Below are 25,321 nucleotides of genomic sequence, written 5' to 3'. Positions count from 1 at the left end.
TTGAATGAAGGATTAAAATATTTGTATCCAATTCTGTTTTGTTAAATTTTTAAAAAATTTCTTAATAAGTTCACTCTAAGATTTGTAACATTCCTTTCAGTGTATAAACACTTACTTATCTTAAGTGGATGACCAGTTTATTACAATATCTTTAATGTATATTTTGAGTAAAATAGAGAATTTTTTAAACTTTACTTTAATTACTATACTTTAATGTTAACATACTAATTTTTTTTTGTAGAATATTTCCAGAAAATACAATAGATGACTTTTTCAAGTCCAACCTTTATATATCAATGTAAAGCTCAACATTCTGGCCATAAGCAATTATCAAAATGCACAAAAGAAAAAAGTTATGATGAATATGACTTGACTGGAAAAATAAAAGTTTTTTTTTTGCTTAACAATTTGTTTTGTCAGTGTAGCTTTAAAGTTGGGTTGGGGTAATAAGCAAAATATTTTTTTTTAAATATTTCTCTATATATACTTTCAAACTTTGGTCAGCTTATGTATTTGCAACAACTTACATTATTTTTTTATTTTTCATTTTAACACCTACTTTTTTATTATGGTTTATTAGCACAAAAATGGAGGATGGTTGCACAGCTGCTTATTATATGATGTAAAAAGTATATTTTGTTTAATGTATTTCTTAAGATGAATAAGTTATTTTAACAAGATTCATTAAAATATATCATTCAATTGAAAAAATGGTTATAACATTTTTTTTTTACATTAATTTTAGTCTGTCTAAATTGTTTAGTATATCTATTGGAACTGCACTTTGTTAGGCATTGCTTCTGATATTATTCATTCAGCAAAAATAATTGTAAAACTTGTGTCTAACTTTCTAATAAAAGTATTGTCATAAAATCTGTGTAACCACTGTATAGTAGCTTGTTTTGTAGTACCATTAGTTACAGCTGAAGAATAGCTTTCATCTAGAGAATGCAAACAAAAACTCAGCAAATATGAACAATTTTATTTTGAGGTTGAAATGAGGGATGTGGCATTAATTTTTTCATATAACTTTACTACCAAAGTTATTTTAGACAAAGGCAATTTAGTATAAAAATAAAATATTATTTTATAATTAGTTTATTTTAGAAATTATGTAAACCTTCTAGCTTTATACTGTCTAGCTAGATACTTATTCTTACATTATAGTACTCACTTATGGTTGAGATAACAGATGTATGTATAGGTTTATAACTAAGTACGCATCTTGTACAACTATAAAGATTCCTTTAGAATAGAGCTCACTTAAGATAAAGTAACATTTGCAAAAGATGGAGAAACAAACTTCAGTTTTCAAAACTGTTTACTGTATAATGGTGTTAAGGTAAAAAGTATATCACATCATATTTCTTATTTTTGAATATTAACAAAACATGCATGAGAGATTTAACAAAACAATCTTTAGAACCTGTTTTTTCACACAACTAAATAATTAGCTGGGAAACTGAATAACAATTGAATAGCTTTCAGTTAATGAGACTGAATAATATGAGACGTTTTGATTACAATAATTATTTTCCAGGGGTGCAAAGCTTGCTGACATTAGCCACTAAGTCATGGAGAGAGCTACAATCAAATTATTTGTTACCTGTCATAAAATTGCTTGACACAAAGATCAATGATTTTAATTCAAGATAAAACATGTAAACTTATGCTCAAAGCTTTATATATGTAAAAAGATAAATTGATTTTTTCCATTGAAAGCAACAATTGGGAAATTCATTGTTTTACAACTTGTATAAAAGATATTTAAAGCTAAATAGAATGTCTATTATTTTGTTATGGTGATCTGAACCCTCATTATGTATCAGAAATAGTGGTTTAAGAAAGAAGTTAGGTGCCCTTGCATTGCTGATAAATACTAAAATGTGTTATTCTAAATAAATTAATGGTTAACACTGGACATTTACACACCCCTGTCCATCCTTTTAAAGGAAAAGCACTAGGCAATGAAATTATTATACTATTGTAAAAAACATGAGCAATTTTCTCAACCAATTCTGGAAAATACTTTCTATTATGATGATAAAAATCTACCATTTACTTACAAGTTTGAGATTTAAGCAATTGAAAGGATCAGCAAATACTGGACAAAGCATAGTAAAAATTTAGCAAAGTAAAAAAAATTTGTGCCTGTAGTTTTCCTTTAGTTCAGGATAGTCACAAGTTATCAAAGACAACGGACTTACCTGTATATGTATTTTTAAAAACAATTCAAGTTCTCTCTTAACATTACATCCACACAATCAACCTTAATTGTATATACACAAACAATTCCTACATACATATTCATTCTAAAGATTATTACATGATTGTATTCATCTTATACATTAGATGTTCATACAACTTTAAAAATGTATAACTACTACGACTGAGAAAAAATCCAAAACAAGTGGGTGGCTATTCTAAAACATCTGCAACAAATGCCGCCAACAGACGTGGTTATGTACATCAGGGACGAGATTCAACTCTAAGTATCACACAGTCTTCAAAACATCACATGTATTCTACAAATTAAAAACAAAAATTATTAGTCTTGAATGCAACTAATGAAACTTAAATTATTTTAATTTCAGCATCATTTTATAAATATAAAATATCTGATGCCTGGTTTGTATGGTACCTGGATAGTGATTGTTTTTTTAACTGTTTAATACAAATTAAAGAAAAATTTACCAGGGCAAATGAACATCACACTAGTTTGTATTGTCATAGGAATAAGGATTCTGTGGAAACAAAAGATAATACACAATTAGGACAACATGCTGCAGCACAGCTGGGTACCTGTCATGTTTTTAACTGCAAATTCAAGATTACCAAGAATTTTGTTAGCTGCTTAGATTACAACTAAAAACAAGTTGAAACATACCTTTGAATTATTTAAAGTAAAATATACTACCCATTTAAAGGGCTTGTAAGTCTCGTTCTATCCCACTTAAATTTGAAATCATGTTTCAATGTTAGCCAGGGAAAGATACATTTTTTAACTTAATTGTGGTGAACATGATTTCCATTGATAACAAAAAACATGGAAGCTATTTATTTCTAGGCCTCGCTTAAAGATTTAAAACACCAAGAGTTCAAAAATGCAACAATTATAACATTTTTTCTATAATAGAATCAAATTTCGTACGGGTTGGTATAGTCTATTAATATTACATATTTTAATATTATATTAATATTGTTACGGATTCAAATAAAGTAGGCCTATAACTAACTGTACTTTTTAAAGATAAAAATCTCAATTTAGCTTAAATTTTTCTTTACGCTAGCCTACTTCTTGTAGTCTATAATTACAATTTATTCCAATTTTAAATTCACATTTGGATTGGAAAATACCCGCTGGCAAATATGAGAATGAGAAGTTCGTGACTTCTACTTACAAGTCCTATTCCAAATGAAATTCTTTATCCAAAAGTAAATAAATCGTAAGCTATATTACAAAAAAAAAAAAATCCATTCTTAAAAAATAAAAAGGTCTAAAGAGAGTATTTACAGGAGTTGCCATTCTACACCAACAAACAAAAGGCAGAATAACAAATGTACAACACTGAAAGTTGCCCTGATCAAGAATTCCTTTTGTGTATTATAGTAGTTTTAGAGAACAGTTTCCAAACTGGGAGGTGCTGACTAGTATTAGAGAAGGCGCAAAAACTCTTAATGTCATTCTATAATGTAATTCATTAATTAATTTACTGTTTTTTAAGTCTAGATGGATCACATGTAGACAAACTGCAATACTGAAAGAAATGCTGTTTTACATTGAATACAAAATTGTTCTACTTGCTTCCCTTTAACTACGACGAAATTTACTTTTTTATTATTATTTGAAATACAAATATGAGAAATCTTAGATATTTTATTTTTTTGAAATCATCATTTGGCTTTAAATAGAAAACTATCCGCTGCATTACTACTTAATTCATTTTGATTTAACTACTTAAGTTCAATTTAATCAATGATTCTAATGTAATACGCATCACATTTTCTTTTTTGTTTACTAAAGCCATTGTATATAAGTGAGTACACAAAGAAAGCACCGCCATGCTCATTTCTCACTCTCAGTACAACTCACTTATAAAACTTTGATTGTTTGCCTAAAAATACATCTTTAATTCTACTTCCTTAATCCTTCCTTTAATCTTAATGTGTCTAATACAGGTGCTAAACTCCAGAACACCTAACACTAATCAATAGGACAGAGGTTGGAAAGGCTCCAAGATCGTTGTATAGGGCAGCGCAGTAAAAAAAATTTGGAAACCGCTGGTTCGAGCATATCCTGCTGGATCTCTTTACTGAGATCTATACAAATATGTGTATGCTTTTTTTATTTAGTTGCATAAAACTGTATGAACTGAGGCAAAACTGAAACTTGTTTGATTTTAAACAGCCTGCACATGCTTAATAAAGCAAAAGCAAATTGTAATGTTTACAGATAACTAAATCAAATTTTTCAAGCTTAAAAAAAAAAAGTAATATTTAACCCAACAATTACCCAGTTTAAGAAATATATTAAAAGCCATGTTGGCGCTGTAATATAAGGTATAAAATGTTTAAATATACAAATATTATGTTTCAGTATTACTATAATTATCAAGCATACAGTTGTACAAAGTGATACATTAAACATATATTAAGTACAAGCATCTATTAGTATTAGCATGCATGTACATAATCTAAGCCTTGGATTTATGCGACATGCATACTGTATTTTAACAGTAAACATTTCTTGATATTTAGGCGGATATATGGGCGTTAGAATACACTGGTTATTTTCCAAATGTAGTTAATTAAGAAACCAAAACTTAAATACAAGTGAAACAATATACCAGAAAAAAACTACTCATCTACAAAGTACAACATAAAATGCAAACCAAGGTAGTTGCGACGACATTGTTGAAATATGTTAAGTGCAACTACCTTGTCATGCTCTGAAACATCCAAGAGATGTACCTGTGTTTTATTTCTCAACAATTAATCTTCATCATGAGCTTTTCCCTGAGAAAATGATTAGTGAATAAACACACAATTACATTCTAGCTTTGTTTGGGTCACATATTAATGAGTTAATAACAAGATAGGGTATTTACATTAAAACATTAAATAAAATTAATGAGAGGTTTCAAGAATGTGTACATTAAAATCAGGAAGAAGAAAACCAAATTAAAAGCAAACAAGTTAGAATTTTTCGTAATTATAATACAACTTGATGCATGCTAGGGTTGGTCTAAGTTTTCTCATTTCTGTAAGAGAATCTAGAAAACGGTTAGTCAATTTTTCATAACATGCGTGACTGGCAAAAACTATAAAAGTGTTGACCATTCATTCCTTCAACTGTTAAGACAAGAGCGGTTAAATGTCTATCAGGTACTTCATGCTGGAAGACCACTGCAAACTCTGGATCACTCCATGCCTGGATATATTTTACCTCCCTCTAGGCATCATCGCCACCTCGGCGACGCCTTGCCCTCCTAGCAGCTCTGTCTTCATCTTCAACAACAGGCGCTTCTTTCTCCCTCTCTTCCCTGCGTCTTCGCCTCCTGGCTTCTCTGTCATCTTCCCCAGCTGCCTCAGCCTCTTTCTCCTCTCTCCTTCTCCTCCTCCTTTCTTCTCTCTCATTTTCTTCAGATTTCTCATCGGCGACCTTTGAACTTTCTTCCTGTTTATTTTTTTCATCAGAAGTCTCACTAGCAGGTTTTTTCTCTGTGTCCTCAAACAATGGTGTCTCTTCATCTTCAATCTGCCTTCTTCTAAACCTTGGCAAATCTGATGCTGGTTTTTCTTCTTCACTTTCTATGGGCGTTTCCTTCTTTTCTTCTAGTTTCTCATCAGCCTTCTCAGAACCAGCCTCTTCACTCTTGGTAACTTCAGGCTCTGATGGTGAGTCTTCTGTCTTTTGTTCTTTGATGTCACTGAGATCTAGCTTCTCTTCATCATCTTCATAAGATTTCTTGAATCTGTTCTTAAATGAATCTGCTGGGTCATCTTTCTTTTCTTCTTCTACTTTCTTTGCTTCTTCTTTCTTTTCCTCCTTTTCCTCTTCTTTCTTTTCTTCCTTTTCCTCTTCTTTCTTTTCTTCCTTTACCTCTTCTTTCTTTTCTTCCTTTTCCTCTTCTTCCTTTTCTTCTTTTTCCTCTTCTTTCTTTTCCTCCTTTTCCTCTTCTTTCTTTTTTTCTTCTACTTTCTTTTCCTCTTTTTCCTCTTCTTTCTTTTCTTCAGCATTTTCTGCTTCCTTCTTTTCTTCAAAAGAAGAAAGATCTAAACCTTCCTCTTCATCATCAAACTGTTTCTTAAACTTATTCTTAAAAGAAGGAGTAGAGTCCTCTTTGCTTTCCTCAGTTTTTGTGTCTTTGGCTTCATTTACTGGCTCTTCTTTTTTCTCTTCTTTTTCTTCTTTTTGTTCTTCTCCCTTTTCCTCATCCTTTGCCTCAAATGTACTTAAATCCAGGCCTTCTTCTTCTTCATCATCAAATGGTTTTTTGAATCTATTTTTAAAGGCAGATGCTGGGTCATCCTTCTGTTCATCATCTTCCTTTTTGATTTCCTTCTTTTCGTCTTTCTTTTCCACATTTTCTTCCTTTTTCTCTTCTTCCTTTATCTCTTCCTTTTTCTCATCTTTCTCTTCAAAAGCACTCAAATCTAGTCCCTCCTCTTCATCATCATCAAATGGTTTTTTAAATCTGTTCTTGAAGGCAGATGCAGGTTCATCCTTCTTTTCATCTTCTTCCTTTTTCACTTCCTCCTTTTTTTCATCTTTCTCTTCAAAAGCACTCAAATCTAACCCTTCCTCTTCATCATCAAATGGTTTTTTAAATCTGTTTTTAAAAGCAGACGCAGGCTCATCTTTCTTTTCATCTTCTTCCTTTTTTGTTTCTTCCTTCTTCTCATCTTTCTCTTCAAAAGCACTCAAATCTAACCCCTCTTCTTCCTCATCATCAAACGGTTTTTTAAATCTATTTCTGAACGCGGATGCCGGATTTTCTTCAGCTTTGGTTTCAACCTCTTTTTTCTCTTCCTCTTTCTCCTCAAATGCACTCAGATCTAGTCCCTCCTCCTCATCCTCAAATGGTTTCTTGAAACGATTTTTAAATGCAGCTGAAGGATCGTCTTTCTTTTCCTCTTCTTCCTTTTGCTCATCAGTTTTTTTCTCTTCTTTCTTCTCATCAGATTTATCCTCCTCCTTTTGCTCATCCTCCTTTGTTTTTTCTGCATCTTCCCCTTCCTTTTTCTCCTCTTCAACTTTTTCTTTATCTTGGTCTTCATTTTCAACCCCTTCTGATTTTTCTGACTAAAAGCAATTTAAAGTTTTGGTAAGAATTGTTTTAAGTAATAGTAAAGAGAGGGTATGGGGGTCAGTAATTTTATTTTACTGTGTAAAGATATTTTTGTATATTTTTAAAAAAAATTTGAATTACTCTTACTTAATTTTATTCTTTTTCTACAAACTTTACTCCCTTTAAATTTAATTTAAGTACCAAACAATCGTGAAAAACTTAAAAGTAAAATAATTTATTTTTGACGATGTTCCACGTTAAGAAAGTAACAAAAACCAATTACAAGAAAACAATTATCTACCACTGGTGAATATATACTGATAGTGAAGATTATTAGTGTTGTATTTAACATCACATAACAAATCAATTTATAACTGTGTTGCTAACAAATGAGCAAAGAAAATGTTTAAGCTAATATACACTATAATCAGTTTAAAATATATGAATTTGTAGAACTACGTATATATACATGTTATCCATTATAAATAAAATCCCAATGTTATTGTAAAGAGAAAAAAAACTATAGAAAAACAGTTAATGAGTTATCCATTATAAATTTTAAAAACCCACTGTTATTGCAATGAAAACAAAAATAATAATTTTCTAAAAATAAAAAAAACTGTCGATGAGTTAACCCATGAAGTAAAATATAATATTGTTAATTGGCTAACTGTATGAAGGGGTCAGTTAGCTACAGAATGAAATGTATACAGCTCCTATGATGTAAAATATGGAGGTATTGTTAATTGGCTAACTGTATGATAGGATCAGTTACCTACAGAATGAAATGTATACAGCTCCTATGAAGTAAAATATGATGGAGGTATTGTTAATTGGCTAACTGTATGATGGGATCAGTTAGCTACAGAATGAAATGTATACAGCTCCTATGAAGTAAAATATGATGGAGGTATTGTTAATTGGCTAACTGTATGATAGGATCAGTTACCTACAGAATGAAATGTATACAGCTCCTATGATGTAAAATATGGAGGTATTGTTAATTGGCTAACTGTATGAAGGGGTCAGTTAGCTACAGAATGAAATGTATAAATACAGTAACCATGCCACAGCAAACATTGGTACCTGATCAGTTTTTTCTTTGTGTTCCTCCTCATCTTCCTAGAGTTAACATTGAAAGGTTGTTTACATTGAGAAGTTTACATTCATAAGATATTTCGTACATTTTAGTTATGCGGTAATTAAATACAGTCCTAGTGCCTGAACACTATATAGTCTTGAGGTCTTTTATTTTTTATATCAGAAAAGTGAAGTTAAGCATGTAAAAAGATACAAATGAACAGTAGAAAAGTGTATTTGTATATATATGTATATATATATATATATATATATATATATATATATATATATATATATATATATATATATATATATATATATATATATATATATATATATATATATAATAAAGTTATATATAGATATATATATATATATATATATATATATATATATATATATATATATATATATATATATATATATATAATAAAGTTATATATAGATAAGTCTTGAGGTCTTTTATTTTTTATATCAGAAAAGTGAAGTTAAGCATGAAAAAAGATACCATAATAACAGTACAAAATAATTGTAATAGGTATAAACAATATTCAAGTAAAAATAGCTAAATGAAGCCAACTTACCCCGGTGATAACAACTGATGCCTTGGAAGTTTTGTTTGGATTTTCAAGTTTCAGAAATTCATACAACTGATCCCATTCTAATGACTCGACAAATTTGGAATAATCCTAAAACATCATTAGAAACCACAATGTAATTGAGATTATTCTAGATCTATATGGCTTTTAATGTCAGATATTTTAAACAAAGTTGTATCCTACTATTTGGGTACCAAACATATAGAGAGGATGCAAAGTAAATTTAATGTTTTCACATTTTGATTTTAAAACTATAGTAAAACTAAAACTGAAGTAAAAAAAGTGTTACAAAATGTATATTTTAAATTCTTTTTATTTTCTAATAAAGTACAAAGAGACTTAAACACAAACAAAAATTTTGGTACGATAAATACTTAATGAGATTCTAAATTGTGTATTTTATAATTAGTGTGAAGATCTAAATAACAGTATTACTTCCCTTTAAAAGTATAGTTTTGAAAGCTGAAATACCTTTTAAAAAAAGTTTCTATAACATTGCAGATAACACAAATGTGATTTATCTGTAAACTTTTTTTAAAGGTTAGAAGAGAGATGAATAGACGTTAATATTAATTTTTAAAGAATCAAATTATTTTTTTGTTAAACTTCACATCCAGAATTATGGTTACACCTATCAAATGTATCTCTAGTCTAAAATCAGGCATTATTCTGATAAATAATGAAAGAAAGCCAACAGTTACCCCACAATAATCATCTCCATTAAACACTTGAGGTGGCACAGGTTTCTGGTTTGGTTTCATTGGTTTGGCATTGCAGTGCATAAATTTGAGCTGTTCATCATTGCGAGGATCAAGGACATCAACCACATCATATGGAATTTTTAAAGCACTCAGGATATCTTGGACATGTTGTTGTTTCTTCCTAACCTATAAATAATAATTATGATATATTTCATCTGAGGAATATAATTAGGAGAAAAGGTGCAGAAGCTACAGTATAAGACATGGAGAAGGGAAGATTTCCAATTAATGAATGTTATTGTATTGTATCTGTATGGCGTATGGTATAGAGGGCCTATGTGATATATGATAATTTAATAAAAACATTATTTTATTGTGAGTTAGTTTCTTCTATACAATGTAAAATAAATGGACATTAACTTAACCTTAATGTCATTAACTTAAGTATATGTATCAATTCAGTCAGGTATTTCAAATCAACCCTTTGAGTACTTTGAAGAACATCACGATTTCTTCATTAATTAATGAGACTGAGATAATGAGATTGAGATGGCGATATTGAATGTTGATTATGTATGTATGTGACTATGTATCAATTCAGTCAGGTATTTCAAACCGACCCTTTGAACTTTGAGTACTTTTTTGATGAACATCACAGTATTCACAGTACTTTGATGAACATCACAATTTCTTCATTAATTAATGAGACTGAGATAATGAGATTGAGATGGTGATATTGAATGTTGATTTGATGAAATGAATTAATAATTACGATTCCGATATTAGTATTTAGATCTAGTAAGACAGTAAGTAGTTAGTTAAATAAAAGTTAGCAAAGTTCAAGTTGGTAACTTTAGTAAGTTACGCTAGCTAGTTAGTTAGGTAATCTATCGTTTTGGGTACGTAAAATCACCCGCGGCTATTAATGTACGAAAACGTTACCTCATTGTCAAGGCTTTAATAGAAGTATATTGTGATATGTTTGTGTCAAATATTATAGATAAATGAATAATAAACCTAAATCAATGGCTAAATATATCAATATAGGCCAGAAATTAACTTTAAACAGCAGTGTCTGCAAGCAAGATTTGCTATATAAACAGCAGCCATTTGTAAAATAGAGTGACTTCCGCCTGAATCTTGCGCTATGACTATGTCTATAGAAATAAAGCTTTAACAAGATGGCTGCTATAGTAAATGAGCATGGTTGCATCTGTTGGAAACATCGCTGGTGTTCATTTATTACTGAAAAGTTTTAATTCAATTGCTTAAAAACAGGTACATAAATGAAACAAGGAAACATTTTTGTATTTTTCAAAACATAAATCCTCCTCAAAATGTGAAATAATTATTAAAATGTAAAGAGTCACCTGTGTTTCACATTACTAGTCGCGGGCGATTTTACGTACCCAAAACGATAGATTACCGTTAGTTAGATCTAGTAGTTAAGTTACGCTCTCATTCTCTAGGCCTAAAAATTATTTTCAATTAGCTACCTCGTTGCTAACAGCAGAATTACTAATGAACACCTTGACGCTCATGTTTATTGTTTAAATTTCGAAAGCACGGAGCAATTTGAGGAGGACGGATAAATATTAAAGACGAAAGCTGCAGAACTTTCCTTAGACTGCCAATTAAGGAAGTTCTACCAACTTTCTACTTATTGTGCATAAAACGTCATTTAAAGGTGAGCTGAAGAGCTCGATCCTCCAAAATTGAACGCATAAATCTATGACGTTTTCTACAAAGTGTAAATAGTATTCTTGTTGCTGGGGCAAGTAAACAATTTTCATACTGCCTGTTTTCTGCATACCTGATTTTATTTCATTTTCACCGGCTATGTTTTGTGCAATTATATAAGAAAAGTAGTAAAGTACAGAGCTCATTTATCGTATTGGAATGGGTAATTAAGACTTATTTAAGTTTTATTTTTTTATATTAGAATCTTAAAAATAACCCTATTATATTTAAAATTATTTTTTAATTAATTAGATCTAGATCTAGATTCTTTTTCCTAGACTAGCAATAAAAATAGTGAAATAGACATTAGTATTAGTAAAAAATAGCTATTTTAAATATTTCAGTAGGCCTACTATATTTACTATTTAATATGTATTGACTAGGCCCTATTTAAATTATATCTTACATTATTTCTTGGTTTTACCTAAGAATCTACATTTCTGTTTATTAATTTCAAGTTGTTATGGGTTGTACTTTTAAATTAAACAAAATTAAATTAAAATAAATGGCATCACTCCTGCCCTGGCACTCTGTCTTGTGATTATTAGATCTAGGAATATTAGGGGAAAGCAGTGTGGTAACTTAGAAAGTGTTTAAGGTTTAAAAAGTTATTATTTTTTAAACTGAATTTTAGTAGGGTTTTTTTTTCACACATTTGAAAGACTGTATTGTAGATAGTAGATCTAAATACTAATACAAATTTATTGCATCCTAGGGAGTGAGCGAAGGACTAATACTTAGGTTTGGCTTGTCAACAAGTAGCATTCTAAATTGACTCTTTATTCTAAATTCATTTTAAAAAGTATTTTATCAATTGCCTAGTTTTGAATTTTGACAGATTAGTAAGATTATCACCTAACCACAATATCCAATATTGTGGGTAATATATTTCTGTATGTTGTTGTTTTTTTTCAGGAAATGGGCATCAGCTTAACTTAAGGAGCCTTTTCAAAAGTTGACAAGATTGAAAAGATTTATTTTTTTTGACAATCATTGAAAAATGAGTGCTCAGTATACTCATAGACGCGATAAAGAAGATGACAAATACAGTGATGACTTTGCAAGTGATGAAGACCAAAGAACACCAACACCCCAGAAAGAATCCTCATCAAGAAGAAGTGCCCATCATCAGTACTACCAAGACAGATGTAAGTATATGCCTATTTACTTTTTAAAACAGTCAACACCATAGTTTCATCATTTCCAGAATTATTTTGAATTTAGATAATTATGTAAGCTACAGTATTATCTCAAAAACATTTCTTCTAGTTCCACTATTAATGTATGGAGGTTTCCAAGAGTCATATCCTCCTATATAAATGATATCATTGGTTTTTTTTTTTACAATCACTTAAGTCTTAGTACTATTTTGGTATCCAAGCAAAAGAATTTCTTAATTGTGTATGCTAATTACTCTGTATACAAGCTTCACTTGATTAGCCTTTTAAAACATAGCACTGTGATGCATGGTTTTATTTAATGTAAAATTATAGACTATTTTGTTGTGTTTAAGAGAATTTTTCTAAGTGTGGTAGTATAAAGAATCTCACACTTATGAAAAAGCATTTAATCAATGGTGTTTTATGTGTGATACTCATTATCATATCAAATATTGAAAGGCTTGCAAATTAGGAAGCTTTCAATTTAGAAAAATTACAATTTAGTTGTTGATTGTCCCTAATATCTTGTAAAAAAAAAAGTGGTGTTTGAACTTATTATTTCATACATTTGGGTAATCAACATGTCCCATTATTTTGTGTTGGTATCAAACCAACATAAGTTTTTGATTCACATCACTTGTTGCACAAGATATACTATTGGAAATGTTGTGCCAGTAAATTTTGATTGGAACACAGTGGTGAGAAATTGATGTGGTAGGAAATTGGTATGGAGAAGTCTGGAACAGAGGATTTGTTTGATTCAAAAGATGGCGAGGCACAGGAAGAGAGGAACAATAGTAACACTCTAGCCATGCCAAATATTCTTACAAGCCTCAACGCCCAGACTACTGATACTTTGTGTCCAATGAAAAATGCTGTCACTGGTAAAGTTGAAGGATTTTGTATTAACTTTCATGGTTTGTTTTTTTTTCTGATTTATTTCCCTGTTATCAAATTTTGCTTGGATCTTGAACAAGTTTCTTATGTAACACTGAAGATTGAAATTCAGCTGACTGTTCTTGAACATGCCCTACACATTCTCTCTCTCTCTCTTACACATATCCAACCTAACCTCCCACATTACATGGGGGCACAGTCAGAGCCGGCGTTAGGAATACGCGGGGCCTAGGGCCAACCATCCGCGCGGGGCCTTTCCATTATATATATATATATATATATATATATATATATATATATATATGTGTGTATAAGGGCCTATATAATGTGATGTACACATAATAACACAAATGTTTTGGAGTTTATAAGCTAATGTCAAACTTTCCACTATAATAACAGATTTTTATCTCTCCCATGTATTAACCCAATGTTCGTAGTTTTTTTTTTTTTCCTTTGCTAAGATATTAAATCACTTTTGACAGTTATGTAATTCATACCAAATCACTTAAGAAAATTTAATCACGTGCCGAATAATTAGGAAAATAAAGTTTACAATACAGCGAACTCGGTCTGATGTATCAAAACAGTATAGACTTCAAAATTTGTTTAGAATTCATACAATATTTTAAAACCAAAAATTGTATTGTCTTAATTATTGAACGGGTGAATCCTTATGGTGACACAACATAACAACAGTTTTAACTTTCTTCCAAAAAATAATAAATCACTCTGTTTAATGCCGCCTGATATAGATCCTAAGGCGCCCCCCCTCGTCGCCCTCCTCCCACCCCTCTGCACGCAAGTGAATGTTAATTTTGTTATACCGGTCTACATATAGAGTTTCTTCCAGGCATCTCGTCGGGGGGGACCCCCCCCCCCTCGAAAACGAAATGAAATTTATATAATTTATATAGAAAATATATACTTTTAACAGTGTCCGCCCCCCCCCCCCCCCCCCCGAAGAAAATCTACCCCCCACCCCCGAAAATTTCAAGTGCCCCTTTCCCCCCCCCCCCCCCCCCCCCCCCCGGGGGAAAAAATCTGGATGAAACACTGTACATATACGACATTATATGACATCTACAACAAGAAAATCAGGACTAGAGTTCATCAGGTCACTAACTGTCTACTGCAGACATCCCGTCTGCTCACTAAAAGGACGTCTTCATGGGTCCGCATACAATAGGGTATCTCTTTACGTCGTGGGCTAATTCTCGACCGCCATCTCCAGTCAGCTCAGGTCAAATGCCAGGCGACCGTACCCTACACAAAGGGGAGGTGTGACACTATTTTTGTATCGAATTACGGCCTGTCCCAGTTCAGGTGGGTGATAACTCACCAACATCAACCGTGGCCTCAGTTATAACAATCAACAACGTCGGCATTCGACCATTTAGTTTTTCCCAATTGAATTCAGCAACAATTTTTTTAAGTTTACAAACTAATTCAGATAACAATGACATTGCTGAAGCGCGGGGCCCCTTCAAGCGCGGGGCCTATGGCGACCGCCCCGTTCGCCACCCCCTAACGCCGGCTCTGGGCACAGTTGACACCCTCACCTTGATTGACAAAATTCAGTTAGAAATTAATTATATTAAAAATGCTAAATCAACAGCCTAATTAGAATAGATGATCAGGTATTATTAACCATGTTGTTCCTTTAATTGTCTATAATTATTATCCAACTGTGACAGATAGAGTTACTCCCCTGTAAAAACAACCTGCCCATATCATGTAAATATATTTTTAGGCTAATTAATCAATAGCATATAGTCAAAGGGCCGTTACTGGAGTATAGGAGAAGGGAACTAATTTTTTGTAATGAGTAAGAAATATAATGTAGATCTAGTAGTCCTTCACCAGGTTTTAAAACAAATTATTAAAGCTGACTGCAGACCTCATTCTGTGTTTATGTTTTTTGGTCATTAACTTTTCATTTAATATGCTGTGTACAAACAAGAGAAATTTTACTATCAAATTAGTGAACTTTGACCTCTGCCTACTTGATTTTGTACTGGCAATGATTTCAGTTTTCTGTGTGCCCAATGTACAGGGTTTCTTTCACACATTTTTGAGGGGGAGGGGGACCGCTTAAAATTTCTGGGTGGATTTGGAGGGGGGAACACTGGGTAAAGTATATATTTTTTCTATAAAAATATTTGTATATTTCAATTTTGTTGGGGGGGGGGTCGTCAGTGGATGTACTCAAGGTGGGGAGGGGGGGGGGGGGGGGTCGAAGAGATACCTGGGAAAGAAACTGCCATTGTCAATGTATACAAGTGAACAAACATTGTAGCGATGGACTAAGGGGGTTGTGATGTCTTTGTGTTTGTTCGGAGGCGGGTCTCATTTTATGACGTGTGGCTGGGGGGAGGGTTGGGGGAATGTAGTTCGCCCCCCTCCCCCCCCCCCCCCCCGCCCCGAAAATATGAACTGCACCCCCCCCCCCCCCGGAGAAAATAGTCTGGAAGAAACACTGCGGATGACATAGGATCTCCTTCCTCCTCCCCCTATTGTTATGTCTTGCTGACCATCGAGGTATTGTAAATCACTGTGTTAGAGCCTGTGGATACATCGATCCGATCTGAGCTAATAACGACGCCGTTCACGACAAACCGTTAAATCGATAAAGGGGAACAATGAAGAGATAAACGGGGGAGTATCGGCATCAACCGTTGCCATAGCTCAAGATGTGGTCACGTGACACCCCTTCTTCACGTGATCAAATATTAAAAACAAAAACAAAACCCTAGGGAAGCTTTGGAAAGGTTACCTCTCTACTAGTGTAGCACCGGGGGGGGGGGGTTGCCCGTGAATGACGTCACTCATCTGTGAGGGAAATGGAGAAGATTTATGATTTCGTAACGATGTGTGACGATACTGGATAAAAATAGCGTGACGCTATTTTTGAACGACCACACGGTGTGCCTGTGGCAGTGTCTCTTTCAGGGGGGGGGGGGGGCACTCCCACCTCCGATCACGTATACAGCACTCCCTTTCCTTCCCCCCCCCCCCATGACGAAACAGAAACCACTATTATAATATTATGGTTGCCACGCCGCGTATTGTTGATGTCTTGTGACCAGGATTACTATGTAGCCTCTAGTATGCCTTGATGGTTGGGGAGTGTGGAGGTGGGGGCTGGGGTCAAGGGGCTGGGGTCTGTGGCGGTGGTTGTTGGGAATTAGGTCAAGAAGGGTTGGGGGCTGTGGTCAAGAGATTGGGGTGTGAAGTGTTGAGTGGTGGTGGGGGGGGGGGGGGGGGGGGGGGTCTGTGGTGGTGATTGTTGTGGCTGTGGTCAAGGGGTTGGGTTTGTAACATTGTGGTATGGAGGTTGTGGCAGTGAGGTGCTGTGGAGGTTGTGGCAGTGGGGTGCTGTTGGATGCTGTGGAGGGGGTGGTGGGTGGGGGCTGTGGTTAAGGTTGGTTTTGGGGACTGTGGAGGTAGGGCGTGGTGACTGTGGTCAAGGTGTTGGAGACTAGAGGAGTGGGTGGGGGCTGTGGCCAAGGGGTTGAGTTTGTGGACTAGAGGTTGGTTGTGGGTGCCGTGGAGGGGGGGGGGTGAGGTTGAAACAAACATTTATATTTTTGTCCACTGTGTAGATGTTAGATTTTTTTTGTAAATGGCTAATCACGTGATATCTCCTGGCAAAAAATTTTCAATCGCCCCACAACCTGGCTCGACAATTGAACATGTATTGTCAGTTATTGATGATATTCTTTTTTGTAAGTGTCGATTAGAACATTTTAATTTATAATCTTATGTGGCATGTATGCCTATTTATTGTGAGGTTAAAATGAAATCATGACACGCCCCGATTTTTATTTTTGCTACGCTACCCAGAATTCATCTCCCAGTTGGGTTTGGTGGGACGGTTACAGCGAGAGGAAAAATTCGCGAGTCTGCCAAGTTGCTAAGTGTGTAGCTATACCGCTAAAATGTGCTCATAGAATAACAACATTGTGTGGTGGGTTTTTTTTCTAACACACAGCCTATGTGTTATGACACAATTTTTTAAAATTTATTTCTGCCGATGCGCCTTCGTGTGTAGACGGTAGACGTGTTACGACACTGTTCATTGGTCAGTAATAGCGCCAATGTGGCACACTTGTATCTAAAACTACAGCAATGGCAATGGGTAGTTTTAACACTACGTCTTACGTCCCACAAAGTTTGTTGTAGAATGTTAAGAATAAAGGTATAACACTGGTAACAGTGAAAAAAACCTATACGGTGATCGGGAAAAGGTTGGATGATTTAATTTCGTTTACTTTTGATATCCCGTATGAGTTTTGTTTAAACCAACATGCTTATTGGATGGGCATCCATACGGTTGAGTGAATTTAAAACACGCGAGGTTCATAAACAAACGTATTTGTCGTAGCTAGATCCCTGTAACTAAGCAGTAATGAATTATTAAGCAGGGAGCAGTCATGCATGTATTGTATCCATAAAAAGGGAAGTTATCTATAACCTTGGCCTGTTGTGAGTTCCTTCCCTTTGTTAAATGATTGAACAGTTCTATTGTGATACGGCCACGCGTGGGATAGAAAAAAACAAAGGGGGAGTAAATGTGTTATGCACACAACGTTACCGTACATATTCATGCGCATTGGTTGAGGTAGCTGTGTGTTCGCACTTGGAATTAATTAACTACTGACTGTGTCTCGTTGTGTCGGAGTTTTGAGAAAATAAACTAAATGACTAGAGTTACCTCCCCTGTATAAAATAAAATTAAAATAGTCGTACAAAACGATCGTTGTTTTAAAGACTGATTGAAAACTGAATATATTCACCCATTGCACTTAACAAATAGCAGATCAACGTAAACAATTTCCTCAACCACAACCACTGTGAGGTGATTTTTACACTTAGTAAGTTGATAAATGAAATGTTTTAAACGAAGCTGTATCCTTAGGTGTTATGTGTTAATACTGAAACCTACGGGGATGGGTTTAGAGTTCAGGTTAGAAGTGAATTAACCTAGTCTGACCTCTTACTTGTTACCTTGGATGCTAGTAGAACCTAGAACGTCTGTGAGTAGGTAGGTGACATCCACTCACCTCTAATCACACTTGACTATAGGCGATGTTGTGACCCACACTTACCTGTGATCTTGTGACATCAACGTAGATCTGTACTGTGTTACTCACACCTGACATGACAAATAACAACAATAGTATTACATCCTACCTGGCTGTCATGATGTCTTGACATCACACACCAGGATGTGATAATGTCACATTACATCTATCAACACAGTTGTGACACCACATAATGTAACACTACATCTATCAACACAGTTGTGACATCACATGATGTAACATTACATCTATCAACACAGTTGTGACATCACATAATGTAACATTACATCTATCAACACTGTTGTGACATCACATAATGTAACATTACATCTATCAACACAGTTGTGACATCACATAATGTAACATTACATCTATCAACACAGTTGTGACATCACATAATGTAACATTACATCTATCAACACAGTTGTGACATCACATAATGTAACACTACATTTATCAACACAGTTGTGACATCACATAATGTAACATTACATCTATCAACACAGTTGTGACATCACATAATGTAACATTACATCTATCAACACAGTTGTGACATCACATAATGTAACATTACATCTATCAACACTGTTATGACATCACATAATGTAACATTACATCTATCAACACTGTTGTGACACCTCAGCACACTAACATTGATGCTTTAACTTTTACACCTGTCATTATACCTGTCGTTACACCAAACTGCCATCTTACCTGATTGTTATTTTAAATGACAGTTATTGATGCATTGTTTTTTAACAGCTCGTTATAACCATTACTATTTATAACATGCTAATTAATTATTTTTTAACGGATTCTAATATTTCATTATAACTGCTAAATGGATTTCTTTTTGCTTCACACAGTTGCTAAGAGATTCTAAATTTACTCAAAGGCATATTTTCCGTACCACATAATCAATTTTTTTTCCTTCTCGATTAAATCCCATTTTTTAAAATTTCCAATTGCATTAGGTTACTGCGCATAGATTGATTCTAATTTTGTTTTAAAAGTCTATTCAAATTTCTATAACAAAAAGAACAATGATGATTTTTCAAATAAGAAAATATGAATATTTTGCACACCCTCAAAATGTTTAATAAAAATTTCACAGTTCGAGGCAAGGGGAAAGTGTATGGTGGGGGACGAGGGAGAGGAAGGGGAGCTAAACGACGGGGGAACAGCCGATCCAGCGAGCCAGCTGACATGAAGAAAGGTCATGACTCCGTCACAGCCAGAGTGCTGTCTGCCAGCCGCAATAAAATTAACGAACTCAGGAACAAGGTACATTAAATCTGAACTTCAATTAAACTTTGCTCAAATCTTTGAGTTGTTAAAATAGATGAAACTTATTTTAATAATATAAAATAAAGGTCTTATTACTTTTGGAAACTTAAGGATAAATTAAGATATATTTATTAATTAAGGCACCTTAAATGCAAGCTAATCTTTTTTATTAATTTGATTAAAAACATTTTAGTGTTAAAGTATAACCTCAGAATATATTATGTAGTTTAATGAGTTTTTCTGTAGGTTGAGATGATGAAATAAATCCATGTAGCTTGCATTAACTTAATATCCAGAATAAATTTGAATTTAATGTGTGTTTTTCTGTAGGTTGAGGAAATGAAAATACAAATTCGAGACTTGGAGCAAGAGAACAAACTGTACAAAAGAATGCAATTTAGACAGGAAAAAGCTATCAAACAAATTGAAGAGAAAGAAAATGATCTGCCCAGTATATTGGAAAAACATAACAATGAAATAAGGTAACACTATTGTATTTTTGATGTTTTTGTTGCTTATGCTTTTGATGTTAACAGGTTAGCATAGTTTCCTGTTTTGCATCACCTGTGTTTCAAGGCCACTTTATATGACTTGCCATAACGGCGCTGATGATGGGGAAACATTTTTTTAATGACAAGCTATTTGGACTATCAACTGTTTAACTTGAAATAATTGTTCTCAGTTGTCGAAATTTTTGCTCAATTTATAAATTTGGTTTCCTGATTTACATTTGTTTTGTGTAGCTCCACCAGTACAAGTCTGTTCCATCCCTTTGTTATTTTTTTATTTTTCTTATTAGAGAACTATTTACTAAGTAGAATTAAATAGAATCAGTGGGTAATAATGGTAAGAAGATATCATCATCTTTTCACGTCCTTGTGCAAAACACATGGGGTAGATGAAATAGTTCATCTGTTTCAAGGACCTCGGCATATGAAGGGATAGTTGGGTCAGCACTATGCCTAGCCGCCTTTGCTTTCCCTAACAAGTTAGGTACCCATCAGAGCTGGGTGGACTCAGGGACATTCTGCTAACTTGAACCAGTATTTGAACTCGAAATTCTCGGTTTAGCAGCCTAGCTCTCTACCACCAGGTCACACCATCCCCGGTAGAAGATAAAACTACATTTTTTGTGTGCCTTGTTCTTTGGCTGATTTAGAACAAAATATTATATCTCCAAAAAAGCCTAACATCAAGATGGATGAATTAGTTCTACAGTAGCAGTGTATAGTTTGTCATATAAGATAGCGTTTGAATATTTGCTTCTATAGGTCATTGCAGTGTTTGAATATTTGATTCTATAGGTCATTGCAGTGTTTACAGTTTGAATATTTGCTTCTATAGGTCATTGCAGTGTTTGAATATTAGCTTCTATAGGTCATTGCAGTGTTTGAATATTTGCTTCTATAGGTCATTGCAGTGTTTGAATATTTGCTTCTATAGGTCATTGCAGTGTTTGAATATTTGCTTCTATAGGTCATTGCGAGAGCAAAATAGGAAGCTGAAGGAGAAGTTTGATAAGTCTGATCGCTACCTGCGTGACGCTGAAGATGAGCTGGAGAGAGTCAAGAAGAAGATGAACAAATACAAGGAGATGTGTGAGGAGAAGGAGCTGATGCAGCGCGACGAGCTGAGTCGCAAACTTACAAAAGCTGAGCTGGACGTGGAAGAGAAAGATATGAAGATCAAGGTCAGCTTAAAATAATTTACCTAACATCCTGCAGTGTCTAGTTCATTATCTTTTTTCCCCCATACTGTTGTGAAAAAAAAATTTCCTTTTTTTTTTCCCCTATGTATATTATTCCAAACGGAGAAATAAAAGAAATAATCTTTTGATATCTAGATCATCCCTTACTGTAGTGTCTACATCATTATCTTTTTTCCCCATACTGTTGTAAAAATAATTTCCTTTTTCTTATGTATATTATTCCATACGGAAAAATAAAAGAAATTATCTTTTGATATCTAGATCATCCCTTACTGTAGTGTCTACATCATTATCTTTTTTTCCCATACTGTTGTAAAAAAAATTTCCTTTTTCTTATGAATATTATTTCATATGGAGAAATAAAAGAAATTATCTTTTGATATCTAGATCATGCCATACTGTGGAGAAAAAAAGAATAGACTTATAACCCCCTTTCCCATACTAAGAATCAGGCCTATAGTCCATAAGATGCACTTGTTGTATTGAATTTTTGCAATTTTAAGGAACTAACTCGACATCTGGAAGCCCTGAAGAAAAACCACAGACATGAGCTGGGGATTGAGGTGGCCAGACAGAAAGACATGAAAAAGCAGTTGGACGAGCTTTCAGAGAAAAATTTACAACTGGAAAACCAGCTGAAGGTGATTGAATTTAAATGACTAGATACACTGTTCTAATGATATGATTTTATCTGTAGATTTACTTCTAAATATATTTACTCAGCATAGTTATTGATATGCATCAGTGTAATCTCATCATCATCGGTAGATATTATTCTATATAAACTTATTATTTTGGCAGATATACATTTTTATAACTATATCTGCGAGTGGTAATTTTTTGTTAATTTAGAATGATTTTCCAGAAGAATTGCTTTTCAAATCTTTGTATGTTTATTATATCATGCTACCAGAATATACTTTTTTTTACATATGACATTTTATTTATCTAACCTAGTTCAATTACTGATTTCCCTGAGTGTTTTAAATGTCTTGGTTAAAATTAAAATAACTTTTTTTTCTCTAGGATAAAGAAAGAGCTCTTGAAATGAAAAATATTTATAGCAATCGACCAACTCACTCCTCAATGGACAACTCGCCAGATAATTCCCCCTCGAGAAAGCCAAAGAAAAAGGCCACCTCCCTCACTGAGTTGACCCCACGAGATAAAGCCAAGTTCTATGCAGAGAAGAGGCGGGCTGAGGTGATGAAACAAAAAGAGGTAGCTAGTTTTAATCAGTGTTTCTTTGAGGCATTTTTCATCAGGGAAGGGGATGGCATTTATGAGATGCCTGGTTTTAATTATACTTAGGTTATTGTTTTTATCTTTAAAAAAACTTTAAGTAGTTTACCAAACAGAAGAGTAACATTTTGTGTTTAATTAGTTTATTGCTTTAAGTTGTTCTTTTTAAAGCAGGAATAGGTACTTTAACAATGTTTAAATTGGTTGGTTTATTTGTAACTTTCTGGGTACATGCAGAACATAAACATTAAATTGTTGACCACTTGTGAAAAAGTAAAAACTAACATGAAAGCATGTCTTAAAAATTCTTGAAATTAGTGTTATTTTTAAATGGAAATTTGTGTTTGATGGTGTTAAATCTGTTGTGTTTAAAACTGACTAGTTGAAAGCTGAACAAGAGAGAAAGAAAAGAAAACAGTGGGAAGAAGAAATGAAAGAGAAAGATGCAACTTCTCCATCAGAAGAATCCTATTACAACCCTGACAGAGAAGTGGAGGAAGATAAGTCAAGGAGAGAAGAAGAGGATAAGAAGTGGCGAGATAGAGAGAATAGGGAGAAGCAGGAGAAGGAGGAATTAGAGAGAAAGAAAAAGGTAGGATTAAAAATTACTACCGCTACATGAAACAAAAAATTTATAAAAAGTACATCTTTAATTATTTAGCTAATTTGTTTGATAATTATCCAATCAAATTTAAGTTTTATTTGGCTTTGCAACTTTATTATAAACAACATTATCATAAGGCGCATGGTTAATAATTTTTAATGGATTTTTTTTTTTTTGTGGAAATAAATTTTAAAACTTACATACATTTTTTTACAGGAATTAGAAAAAAGACAATTGCATGAAAACAACAAGAAGAAAGAGGAAAAAGAGAGAAAAGAACGTGAGGAGAATGAAAGGAAAGACAAAGAAGAAAAAGAAAGACGTAAACAAGAGGAAAAATCTAGGTTGGCTAAAGAGGAGCAGGAAAGGCAGAGACTGGAAAAAGAAAAGAGGGAGGCAGAGAAAGCTGAACAAGAGAGGAAACTGCAAATGGAGAAAGAAAGGCTGGAAAACGATCCAATGTTGATAGAGGAAAGAAGAAAAAAGGATGAGCTGCTTAGGAAATTGAATTCTATGAACGAACAGAGCAATGACCCTTTCACGCCTGCCTCTCCTGTTATGAAACCCAAGGATAACTTCCAAAATGGAAGTGGTTTGAGCAGCCCCACTAAGCGGGGGGATCCGAAAGAGTATTCTTTCACCAAACCCATCAACAATCTACACAAAGGCAAACCTGCCCACGAGGATGTCTCAGTGCCTTATTTACAACACCAGAAGCGACGGCCTTCAAATGACAGCGCAGGTTACCAGCCATCATTTGGTCCACCTAAAATTGGTGGCAACACAAAAACGAAGCAGCCATCTCTTTTTGATGACGACGACTCACCTTTTAAACCAGTTTCCACTTCCAACTCCACGACAAAAGCTGATAAAAAATCAACCAACCTTCTTGAAAACTTATTTGGTCCTCAGGCCACGGCCACAAAAACATCCAAGCACACAGATGACCCATTTTTACTGAGTGACTCTCCCAACAATAAGGTAGAAAAAACTAGCTCCAACACCACATTCCCCTGGGATGCACCACCAAAAAATAGCAAAAGCAACAAATCTGTTTTTGAATCTGAGAAGAAAACTGCCCTATATGGTGGAGGGGCAGCAATAGTGGATGATGACGTTGCATCTACCAACAAAGTTTTGCCGAAAAGACAACGACAACAGAATGTAAACACTTTTTCCTCAAAGCCTTCAGTGACAGCCGTCAGCAACTTTGACGATGAAATTGAAGAAGTGGTTTTATAATGAGTATTTTATATTCACTTAGCAATACCAAAAACTGTGTGATAATTGTCCATAGATATATACTTTATTTTAAATTGTAATACAAGATTCCAAATGTTTGCCTAATATTTATTAATAATAAAGAATGTCTTCATGTGGTATTCAAAACAGACAATCTGTGATCAAACCTATTCCATATTTTTTAATCTAAAGGTTCTGTTACTGTCCAGTTTTTTTTTAAATGTCACTGAATCATAACATTGTTTTACTTGATTTTAAAATGAATAGTTTACTTTTTAAAATGTCAGGGTAGCTATTGAGATAAGTCAGGATAGCTACTGACTGTGTTAAATTATATATTATATTCTAAAGTCATATACATTTTAATACATCCAATATGACTTTAATTTCATACAATTTTATTTTATAAATGCCTCTTTATTTCACAAGAAATGTTTTGACATTGTTTAGCTTTGTAATGCAATTAAGTTAATTTATTTTTTATTTAAACTGATTACAATAAATAAATACACACAAATATGGGGGGGGGGGGGGTGTTTCAACAAAAATTTCATACATTTTTGACCTTAAGGTAAAGTGGAATTTTTTTAACCATGCTGTTTTTTTCCTGTTATTAATAATGAATTTGTTTTGTTAGGGCATATTATTCTCTCATTGATTTGTAATTAGCAGTTGTCTTTAGTCA

The 25,321-nt window shown here is 33.5% G+C and overlaps 2 protein-coding genes across 5 annotated transcripts; one reads left to right on the top strand and one right to left on the bottom strand.

Moving 5' to 3' along the window:
• Positions 1 to 967: 967 nt before the first annotated feature.
• LOC131951933 (glutamic acid-rich protein) lies at positions 968 to 11,376 on the bottom strand. Of its 2 annotated transcripts, XM_059314391.1 has the most exons (8): positions 11,169 to 11,376; positions 9,673 to 9,858; positions 8,957 to 9,061; positions 8,379 to 8,414; positions 5,447 to 7,306; positions 4,972 to 5,016; positions 2,695 to 2,744; positions 968 to 2,525 (listed from the first exon to the last, which is right to left on the bottom strand). In XM_059314391.1, the coding sequence occupies exons 1-5, from the start codon at positions 11,211 to 11,213 to the stop codon at positions 5,453 to 5,455; spliced, it is 2,226 nt and encodes a 741-aa protein (XP_059170374.1). In that variant the 5' UTR covers positions 11,214 to 11,376; the 3' UTR covers positions 968 to 2,525; positions 2,695 to 2,744; positions 4,972 to 5,016; positions 5,447 to 5,452. The 2 variants fall into 2 exon arrangements, with proteins under 2 accessions (XP_059170374.1, XP_059170373.1); XM_059314390.1 differs by lacking the exon at positions 4,972 to 5,016.
• A 33-nt stretch (positions 11,377 to 11,409) lies between these two features.
• LOC131951932 (lebercilin) lies at positions 11,410 to 25,241 on the top strand. 3 transcript variants are annotated; one of them, XM_059314386.1, is made up of 10 exons: positions 11,410 to 11,575; positions 12,328 to 12,560; positions 13,340 to 13,456; positions 19,668 to 19,837; positions 20,171 to 20,322; positions 21,317 to 21,530; positions 22,052 to 22,189; positions 22,575 to 22,769; positions 23,173 to 23,382; positions 23,611 to 25,241. In XM_059314386.1, exons 2-10 carry the CDS (start codon positions 12,413 to 12,415, stop codon positions 24,634 to 24,636), a joined length of 2,370 nt encoding a protein of 789 aa, XP_059170369.1. In that variant the 5' UTR covers positions 11,410 to 11,575; positions 12,328 to 12,412; the 3' UTR covers positions 24,637 to 25,241. The 3 variants fall into 3 exon arrangements, with proteins under 3 accessions (XP_059170369.1, XP_059170371.1, XP_059170370.1); XM_059314388.1 differs by lacking the exon at positions 13,340 to 13,456 and having other exon boundaries at positions 11,411 to 11,575; XM_059314387.1 differs by lacking the exon at positions 11,410 to 11,575 and having other exon boundaries at positions 12,435 to 12,560; positions 13,269 to 13,456.
• Positions 25,242 to 25,321: the final 80 nt, after the last annotated feature.

This window comes from Physella acuta, unplaced genomic scaffold, assembly GCF_028476545.2.
Source record: "Physella acuta isolate Inbredline_101_S28 unplaced genomic scaffold, ASM2847654v3 ptg000839l, whole genome shotgun sequence".
NCBI lineage: Eukaryota > Metazoa > Mollusca > Gastropoda > Physidae > Physella > Physella acuta.
Note: the sequence above shows the minus strand (reverse complement) of the source record. Positions and strands in the feature narration are given on the sequence as shown.